The 10,003-nt window shown below is 49.5% G+C and overlaps 2 protein-coding genes across 2 annotated transcripts in view; both read right to left on the bottom strand.

Annotated features, from left to right (window-relative positions):
- GLUL (glutamate-ammonia ligase) overlaps positions 1 to 7,626 on the bottom strand; it is an 11,206-nt gene extending 3,580 nt beyond the window's left edge. Inside the window, exons 1-6 of the mRNA XM_011361206.2 lie at positions 7,102 to 7,626; positions 4,298 to 4,476; positions 2,791 to 2,952; positions 1,071 to 1,217; positions 548 to 675; positions 163 to 362 (exon numbers count right to left, since the gene is read on the bottom strand). Coding sequence (XP_011359508.1) covers positions 163 to 362; positions 548 to 675; positions 1,071 to 1,217; positions 2,791 to 2,952; positions 4,298 to 4,463 — 803 coding nt within the window. The 5' untranslated portion in view covers positions 4,464 to 4,476; positions 7,102 to 7,626. The remainder of the gene's footprint in view (positions 1 to 162; positions 363 to 547; positions 676 to 1,070; positions 1,218 to 2,790; positions 2,953 to 4,297; positions 4,477 to 7,101) is intronic.
- The window catches only part of LOC111740531 (formin-like protein 10), a 7,346-nt gene continuing 1,825 nt past the window's right edge, over positions 4,483 to 10,003 (bottom strand). Inside the window, exons 2-3 of the mRNA XM_023531222.1 lie at positions 5,932 to 6,383; positions 4,483 to 5,835 (exon numbers count right to left, since the gene is read on the bottom strand). Of these exons, the coding sequence (XP_023386990.1) occupies positions 5,799 to 5,835; positions 5,932 to 6,383 (489 nt within the window). The 3' untranslated portion in view covers positions 4,483 to 5,798. The remainder of the gene's footprint in view (positions 5,836 to 5,931; positions 6,384 to 10,003) is intronic.

Genomic DNA, 10,003 nt, shown 5'->3' with positions numbered 1-10,003 from the left:
ACGGGAACAAAATGATAGGATTAGAAGACAATTTTGGAAGCCAAGTAGCAAGAGCTAAGCTACAAACGGAGAAGCCTGGCTCCCTTCTCCCCAGTACATCGAATCCTTGGCAAGTATTCTCGCACAGAGCATAGGATGGCCCCAGCGGGAGAAGGCACTCACTTCAGACCATTTTCCTCTCGCATGGCCTTGGTGCTGAAGTTGGTGTGGCAGCCCGCACCATTCCAATTTCCAGGAATGGGCTTGGGATCAAAGGTTGCTATCACTCCAAAGTCTTCACACACTCGGTGCAAGATGAAACGGGCCACCCAGAGATGATCTCCCATGTCGATTCCTTCACAGGGTCCTATCTGGAATTCCCACTAGAGAGAACAAGAAGGTTGGCCTTTAAAATAAAGCCAACTGCTCACCCTGCTCAGAAGTTCCGAAACTGCTCCTTTCTCGCCACTTAGGTTTGGGGTTAAGGAGAGGAGCATCTGCAGCCCTTGAAAGCATAAGTACCCTGCTTGCCTATAGGTGGGGAAAGCAGTGGACTAGAGCCATTTACCTGGGCGGGCATGACCTCGGCATTTGTCCCTGCGATCTTGATGCCAGCGTACAGGCAGGCCCGGTAGTGAGCCTCCACGACATCCCTGCCATAGGCTTTGTCCGCTCCCACGCCACAGTAGTAGGGACCTGCAGAGGTATCAAAATGAAATGTCATGAGAGGAAATCCAGAACATCCACCTAAGATGCACGGCCCAAAGTCGGCAATCAAAAAGCTCCCAACACTGGATCTCTGGAATCACTGTCGCTGCCTTCACCTTGAGGTGGGGCAGTGAGGCAGGGGGCTCCTCTGAGCTCTAACCTCAGTGGAGCCGAAGGCTTTCCCTCAATGTCAATGTCTACACATCCATGTCTGGATGTGGGTAATGCTGAGGGCCAGCATGATACCAGCCAGTCTCAGGGACATTCCTTTAGCTTTCTGATGCACGAGGAGTCACTGCCATCTCTGGGGAAAGACTTTCCTTGCCACTTAAACAGCTGGGGAGGAAGGAAGGACAGGTTCACCTCTCCCCAAGGGAACTTACCTTGAGGCCCAGGGAAGCCATTGGAAGGCCAACCAAAAGGGTGCCCATCTGTGCCCATGAGAGTGTATTCCTGCTCCATTCCAAACCAGGGGTGCTGATTGCTCACCATGTCCATTATCCGTTTACAGGTATGCCTTAAATTGGTCTCTAGAAAAAAAGAGTCAACATACCTTTTGAGATATGTGGACAAATAAACTGACTCCCAGTATTGATGGGTGGAAAAAACGGTCTTCAGAGTCCATGCAGGCTAAGTGTTGATTATAAGCTGAACTGACCCAAGTGTAAACCTTTCTGTGTCCCATCAGCATAAGGGGGGAAAATGGGAGAAGCTGTAATTAAACATATGTAGGGAGATTATCCAAAGTCTATAGCTACAACCAAGTCACATGACAGTGGATCCAGAACAGACAAGCTTTCACCTTATCTGCATCCTGGACACCTCCCAAGTACCAAGTGTCGGACACTTAAACTCTTTATTCACAAGGCAGTTGCTTCTAGTTGTCAAGACTTATGCCTAGTTTCTTGGGCGTTCTGAGGCAAAATCTGTAATTTTTATCGAGAGAAACATTTGTGTATTAGGAGCCTTACATTCCAGGTGAGAAGATTAAGTGTTGAGTTATACAGTACTGGCTAGTGGAAAATAAAAATATTAAAATGAGATGAGCTCAACTGGAAACAATTTCTAAGCTAGAGGGGAACTTTAAAATAAGTGCAGACTTATTGTCGGCTTAGCTAGATCCCAGGAACCATTTTAAGGCTTTTATATTCAATAAAACCCACAGTTGAGTCTTCGTAACCACCCTGAGGTGGGTACTATAAGTCTCCAGTTTTACTTGTGAGCAAATGAGGCTCAGAGATGTTGGGTGGCCCACCCGGCTCACAGGGCAGGCAGCAGAGTAGCCAGCAAACCTGTGCCTATCTTGGCTTCGCAGCTCATGTTCTTTACTACAATATGATACTGCCTCTCAAAATAAAGACAATTAAGGTCCAGAGCCACTAAGTGACTTGCTAAAAAGTCTCACTGGCAAAGTATAGCAAGAGACTTTCCAGAAGTGAGACCTCAGCTTTAAAAAGATGAATGGCTAAGAATTGGGAGCAACAGGCACGCCTGATATAACCCAAAGATGCAGGTCCAGCAAACCCTGAGACAAACAGATGTCCTTGGCGAACCAAGGTGCTCATATTTTAGTCAATGGATGAACAAAGAAAACAAGCTCTCTGGAATGAATTAGCAACCAGTGTTTTATGTAATATTACTCAATTATTTGCCCATATTTAATTCCTTTAACTCTCTAAACAGTTTTACGAAATGGATTTTAATATAATCCTCATTTTAAAATCAAGGAAATGGGAGTATAGGGGATAAATAACTGGCCCAAGTTCACGGCCAGTAAGTGGCAGATCCAGAATTCAACATTCTAACTTCAGGATCTATGTTCTTAAAATCTACAGGCAGGCAGGAGGGCTATGTCACAGGGGGCTCCACCAGCAAACAGATTTAGAATTCAATGTCGTTTCATGTAACCACTAGGAGACCATGGGAGAATGGCCCACATTACCTCTTTGAATGAGTAAGTTCAAGGTAGAGAGATGCACGTCCAATCCCTCAGACTCCTGAAAAAGTTCTAGTCTTCCTATTACTGATTTTGGCATATCTTTTCCCTCTCCTTTACAGTGTTCATGGATTGGGGTGGGGCACCCATAGCTATCCCATACACACCTGCAGGCTTTCGGTTGTACTTGAAGACTTCACAGAACACCAGCTTGTTGGGGTCCTTGCGGAAAGGGTCCCGAAACATGGCAGCAGGGATGAGATACATGTCACTGTTGGAGCCTTCAGACTGAAAAGTACTAGAGCCATCAAAATTCCACTCAGGCAACTCTGGGATAAAAAGAAGGGGGGAAATTAAGTTAAAATGCACAGGAGCTTTCCAGGCAAGCACACAGCCCCTCAATCACCTTTCTATCTCTAAAGATCTACGCTTTCCTTTCCAGAGAGTCAGTGATATGTGACTGCCACTATAACTATGCACACCCTGACATCTGCATGGAGCCCTGGAGTCCTTTCTGACTTTAATAAGACTGTCACTTTCTTAAAAGAAAGAATAAGAACAACCGAAGAATGACATTTCCTCCCTAAAAAAAGTCTACTGGACACCAAGGAGACAAATGGAAATGTTCTGACATTAGCAGAGAGTCAGTCATCACTTAATATATTGAAATAGGAGAAACAAAGATTCTCGATTCCCCCACTAGGCCATCTGTGTTGCTTCTTTCTCTAATTCAAGCTCCTACTATGTCTACTGACTGTCCTAGTTTAAGCTATGTCCTTATTTTACAAATGAGGAAACAGACAAACTAGCATGATGAATTATTCTAAGATGCTCCCAGATCATATATCTACTTTCCCACTATGTTTTAAAGGCCAGTTTCTTCCCCTCTTCAACCGACCACGAGTTCTCTGAAGGCAGAGACCAAACCCTTACCTTGTATCCCCAGCACCTATCCAATATCTGCCACATAGCAATATATGCTTTGTATCATGGACATTCATTCATTCACTCAAATGTGAACATTATCAGAGGAGAAAGCTATCCTAAAAGTAGGTACGAGGTGATAGCTTTTCTCCTCTGATCCCTTTCCAGAAGGAAGAGGGCGATGGCTTGTTCTAGACCAAAAAGGTCACAATTCTTATACAACAACTCCTAGTGGGACAAGCAATTAGATGACTTAAGAATTTCCAAAAGTGTCATCAACTAAAAAGCGAATGGCTAGTCCTATTTAGAAACCACTTTAGAATATCTGCTTTGCATCTAGAACCCCAGTGATACACGAGTATTCAAAGAGACTGTAAAGTAGGTGGTGCAGTCAGCTTAGAGCAGTGGTTTTTTTAAACTGAGTTCCTGTGGGTGCCTTAGAGCCAAATAAGTAGGGATACCCAAGTCAGAAAAGTCTCCAGCCCCCCTCACCCTCCAAACCAGCCTTTTAATCTTTTGTCTTCTAAATACTGGCTTACACGCAAGATTCCATTTAAATAAAGGGGTCCATTGTTGCCAGGCTTTGAGGCAGTGTAGGAGCTTAATGTTGACTGAATGAAGTCTGAAAAGCCCTGCCTTAGAAAAGCTTTACAAACAGAAGAGACCTAATCTAGTGGCCTGGTCTCAGGCTCCTGCCCACCCCCACACGGCTCCCATCCAGCACGTCCTCCCCACTCTGCTCAATCTCACCTTCTACGCACTTGGGCTCACAGTCCAGGGTCCGGGTCTTACAGCGCAGCCCTTCTCCAGTACCGTCAATCCAAATATACATAGCTTGGACTTTATCACCCTGAGGCAGGGACAAATACACCTGCTTGATGCCTTTGTTCAAGTGAGAACTCGCCGAGGTGGCCATGGTGGAAGATGTTCTGGAGAAAGAAAATACAATTTTTTTCAAGAACACCAATTCTAAATTGATCCTCTGCAGGAATGACTCAATAAGGACAATGAAATTAAGAAGTCACACAGTGCAGGGGGGTGGTGACCCCTCCTTTTAGAAGTCACAGACTCAAAGCTATATTTATTTACTCTGCTTTCAGGAGGATTAGTTTTATATTAGACAAAAATCTCATTATAAACTTCCTCAAGCTAGAGACTATGCCTGTGAGCACAAAGCTCTATTTCCCTAGTGTAGCAGAGGTAGGGGAATTGTTTTATTTTTTTTATACTAAGATGGGCTGGGGGACAACAAAAAAGAAGATACAAAAATTCAGAAAACACAAGTTTACAGAACAGATACAAGTAAAACCCAGCCACGGAAAGGCTTGGCCGCTGTGATTTCTGGGTGAGTCTTCCCTTTGCCTTACAGCCTAGCAGGCATCTCAATAAAAAACTTTTTGAAGATTCCTTCACTCCTCCGAAAAAATCCACACATTTAGATGGCAGGCTGAAACAAGAGGGCTAGCTAAAAGACTGGAAAGGCTGGTGGCTTCCTAAAAACTGCAGGCATAATCACCAAGATGTAAACGCAGCTGATCCGAGTTGTTTTCTAAGGTGCACACCGCCCTACCTTCCATCAGTCCGAGGCAAAGTTCTCACTTTAGAAGGTAGGTTTGAGAATGATACTCTGAGATTCCACTGGAGAACTTTCAAGGATTTAGGAAATTCCCACTTCTAAATCACATAGGTCTGGAGTTTCAAAAGCCGAGGCATGCTAGAAGCTGCAAGCCACCACCACAAAACCTCTGAAAGAACAGCAACTCTGAAGCCACAAAACCAGCCTCAACCCAAGAGGAAACGGTTCTGGCCTTCCCTCCCCTCTCAGTGGCCCAGGGTGGCAGGAAAGGGAACACATTGTTCTCCTCCAGTGACTTGGGCAACTCTCTGAAGTATAGTGACAAAATTTCTATGGGCCGCCATCCATGTTTGCCCAGCTGAAAACATAACTGCTTCTCCTTCCAACAGCCTCACCCTTCTCATGGGTGGGGGTGGCATGCGGGGGGTGGCTTTTTCTGCCCAGTTGTCTCGAGGAGAACCAACACCTTTGCCTACAGCGTCTAGAGGCCTTGGTGGGTCAAATCCCACCCCCACCCTTGCCTATTAAGGCCAGAAGGAACAATCCTCTAATCCCTCCAGCTCCCACTTAAAACCTACAACCCCGGCTCCAGCTTGAGTCCCCAACGTATTACACCTCCAACATCGGTTCCGGCCGGATCTTCTGCTCTTTTCTGTGATTCTTGGCTCCAAAAGCCTAGCTGTTTACAGTATCAACTAGTGCCACCACTTGCCTAGTTGACACGACGGGGAGAAAAATGGGATTCTGCAGTTTTGAACTGTTTCTGCAGACGCTGCCGGCTCGGGGTCCTCCCTGCCTCCTCACTCACCCTAGCCACATAAGGTCATTCGTATCGTTGGGGTTCCCCTCTTTGGCCCTTCTCTTTTTGGAGTGGCGTTCGAGCCTTTCATCCTTGTCCGGTTCTCGCTGGTCCACGCACCGGAGCTTTCGGGGAGAGGGAGGTGGACATGGAGAGGGAGGTGGACATGGAGAGGGAGGTGGACACGGAGAGGGAGTTGGGGAGCGATCGGGGTCGGAGCGGGGCGTGCAGGAATACGCAGGCTGGTTGCTGAAGGTCTTGGTCTTGAGTCGATATTTCTCTCCCGAGTTCACGGAGTACGCAACGAAGCCATAGCAGTCGGAGGGGTCCGAGGACCGTGACTCTGGGTCGTCTTCACGTTCGTTGGTTGTCTTCTTCGCGTACTTGCGGCCGGGGGAGCATCCCCTCGAGCCGCCCCCGGGGTAGTTGGGATAATCCACTTTGAGAGCAGCCCTTTCCCACTAAAACGTCCCGAAAGTCGGTGCCCCGCCCCTCGGGCCCCCGTCCGGATCTTAGAGCCTGGCCAAGGGGGCCATACCCCTCCGAGGGCCGAGGCTGGGGGGGGAGGGGGTGGGGGGAGGGGGCGACACGGGGCGTCTGCAGAAGGGACTGCGCGCCGCCGCCGCCTCTACCCAGCCCGGCCAGGCCTCTCCACGGGCCGCGCCCGCCGCCACGCCGCAGCCCCGGGTCCCCATTGTTCAGTCACAGTGGCAGGCCCCCGGACAGCGGCGCGAGGAGATCGCACTAACACAGCCACTCGCCTCAACGGAGGTGTCTAAAAAGCCATCAAGAAGACCACGACGATCGCCAAGGCCTGCCTGCCACGGCGGAGGAAGAGAGCGCTCTCCCAAAGGGGACACCAGCCACTCCGTCCACCACGCACGCTACACCGCCCAGCGACCTCCAGGGGCGGCGCTCGGAGCCGCAAGCAACCAGAGGGAGATCAAAACAAGTCCCCGCCCGCCTCAAAGCCTGGCGACCGGCGCGCCCCAGTATCGCCAAGTCTGATCCGCCAGGAGCCCGGGCTTTGCAAGCCCGCGGGACAGCCCGCAGGCCGAGGCGCAGACCAGGGACGGGAGGTGGGAAGGGGCTGGACGCCGAGGCCGGGCGGCGCGGCTCGGGAGGCGGCGGGGGCGGCGCGCGTCACCTCGGAGCCCCCCGGGCCGGCGGGTCGCTTACCTGCGGGCCGAGCAGGCGGCAGGGAAGGCAGGCCGCGAGAGCGAGGTGCGGAGAGGAGAGGAGGCCGGGGACTCTGATCAGGCGCTCCGCGCTTCTCCCATCCTCGGCTCTGCAGGGCCGCCTGCCGCCCAGCACTCTTTATCCGCGGCCCGGGCCGCCCCCGGCGCCCTGATTGGCTCCCAGCGGCCGGGAGCCGGGGCGGATCGGCTGATGCGCGCCGGGGCACCGAGGCCATTGGGCGAGCCGCCGAGCGGGCGCCGCCGGGAGGGGGCGAGCGGACCGGGAAAGAAAGAAAGGGAAAGGGCCAGGGCTGTGGGGGAGGGGCGCGGGGAGAGGGGAGGGAGCGCCGGGGAGGGGGGAGCGGAGAGCCGGCTGCGTGCGGAGGGGCGAGCTCCTGCCGGGGAAGACCCCGCCTGCCCGGGCTGCCTCTCGCTACCACGGGGCGTCCCCACAGCCCCCACCCGGCCCTGGAAGCTCCCAACAAACCGCTCTCGGCCCCCGCCCCTGCGGCCTTCAGGTTGGATCGTTTTGCCCAAATTCTTCCTTTTTAAGGAGGTCCTACTGCAGACCCCAGAGCTCCCTAACGAAATTCTGACCCACGGCAACATAAATTTTCCTTTTCTTGTTGGAGAACCCCTGGCCCCGACCCCCTGCTGCGCGTTCGTGTCAAGTTGAGAGGGGCGCGGGGCGCAGGGGCCGGGAAGCCCTGGGCCGGCCTGGGCGCTGGCGGGCTGCGGGTCTGCGAGGCGGCAGCGCAGAGAGGGGGCTTCCCGGCTAGGCCTGGAAAAGCGCTTACGGAGGTTTGGGGGAAGTGACCAGACGTCTAAGTCTGCGATCTCACATTCATAATTAACGTGCTGTGTTTATAGTGTCATCCGTAGAAAGGGTCCTGAGGGCGGTGGGAACAAAGTCAGGAGACCTGATTCCCATTCTGCCACACCTAAGGCAAATCTCTCTGGGCCCAAATTTTCTCGTCTGCAAATAAAGGTCTTCAAGAGAAGACCTTTAGAGTAACGCAGGAGACTTGAAATTCTGTGTGCAAACTTCCCCAAGTGCAACTGAAAGGAAAGGGAGGTCTTTGCGTGTCCCCTTGGAAGCCTAGGGTACATAGAAAATTTAGAATTCCTTAAATAAATCCTCCCCAGCTTTGCTTCTCACGTAATTTATTATGCCTTCTTTTAAATCTGGAAAATGAGAATCAGTACCCCTTCCTCTTCTCAGCCTTGCTGTGTTGGTCGTGAAATGTATGGACGAACATAATCTTGAAATGCATGCTTGTCAACAGATGTACAATAATTATATGTGTGTGTATGTATATATACATGCACACAAAACATTTTCATTATTATACCAGTTCTATTACTCGATAATTCTATTTTTATTTCCTGAAATCCACCTGATGGTGTCTAGCCTTTATTGCATCTTTCAGGGGCCCAGGTATTTGAGACTTTGAGATTTTTCTGTTTGAAGACCAGGAAGTCATGCTTCCAGTACATTTGGAAGAGGAAGGGTGGGAGTTTGTTCCTCTGGTTATTTTGTGTACCACAAATATGGAAAAGAAATGTTGCCTGTGGCCACATACACACATACTTGGCTTCTTTGGTCAACATCCCATTAAGAGTGTGTCTAACACTCCAGTGCTTTAAAATGGCAGATGACAGCATTCATCTCACATGGGCTTTTGGTATGTTTCGGATAGGTGACATTCTGGACTTGCAAATGTAAGGGAGTCTACATTAAGTTTCGGTGCTACGCGTTGGACAGTGATGACGTGGTTGTAAAAAGCTGGGTTTCAGGTCAGATAAACCTAGGTTCAAATCTGGGCTTTACCTCTTTTCAGCTTTGTGTTGGCTTAGTTACTTAGCCACCTGAAGCCTCAGTTTTCTTGCCTACAAAATACTGTGGGGATTAATTGTGACAGCATATACACATGAGGTGAGGATCATACCTGGAACATAGTAAATGTCTAGAAAACAGTAACATGATTATTATAGGCTAAGATAATCTGAAGATATTGGATTCTTTCTTTCCCCATGACAACCCGTTATATACAACTTTTTAACTCAGTGTAATGCTTCACTGTTAGTTTTATGACAGTGGGCTTAGGCCTGGTAACAGGATGGGCTATATTCATTCCATCTCTTTCTGTAAAGTCTTGAGTTTCAGTGGTTGAGTTGGTGATTTCCAGATGCCAAACCGCCTAAGCATAAACCAGAGCCTCCTCATCGCCTCCAGCACCTGAGGTGGGGATGGCAAACATAACAGAAATGGAACAGTAGACACAAAAGCAGTTTTTGAAGCTTATGGTGCCATATTTTGCCCTGTGAGTTGGCTGCTTTTCTTGCTAGGTATCTTATCCTCTTTGAGCAGCTTCTTCATCTCGCATCTCCCAGTAGCATCCAGGGTAAATGTTCAGTTAGTGATGTTTGTTGACCACACCGAAATGACAGTGGCACCATCAAGAGAACGTGTGCTTTGAGCTGCTTTTCCAGGAATGAAAATGGATTTGCTTTGATCTGTTCATGTGACCGGGACATACTTTTGAGAGTTAGCAACGTCATACATGACTGAGAGTCTTGCAGGAGGAAACAAGAGGCCTTGTCCTACACTTACTTAAACCAGCAGAAATAGGGCCCAGAAGAGGCTAAGGAATGATCAGAGAAGCTTAAAATTGTATGAGGGAAGAAAAGCAGAAAAAAAAAAAAAAAATCCTGTAACTAATTGATTCGCCCCCAGACACGCAGTCTGTACTTTTGGAGAAGTTAAAAGTCAACAGCCTGTTTCATCCAGTTTGACTTTGCTGTGTCTGCTGCCCTTTGTTCTCCTTCCCTTCTTCCCTAAATTGCCATCCACCCCCATTCCCCACCCCCTCTATGAAAAGAGCATTACAATGCTTGAACCC

The sequence above is a fragment of the Pteropus vampyrus genome, unplaced genomic scaffold, assembly GCF_000151845.1.
Source record: "Pteropus vampyrus isolate Shadow unplaced genomic scaffold, Pvam_2.0 Scaffold65, whole genome shotgun sequence".
Taxonomy (NCBI): Eukaryota; Metazoa; Chordata; class Mammalia; order Chiroptera; family Pteropodidae; genus Pteropus; species Pteropus vampyrus.
The sequence above is the reverse complement of the archived record's forward strand: the minus strand, read 5'-3'. Positions and strand labels throughout refer to the sequence as shown.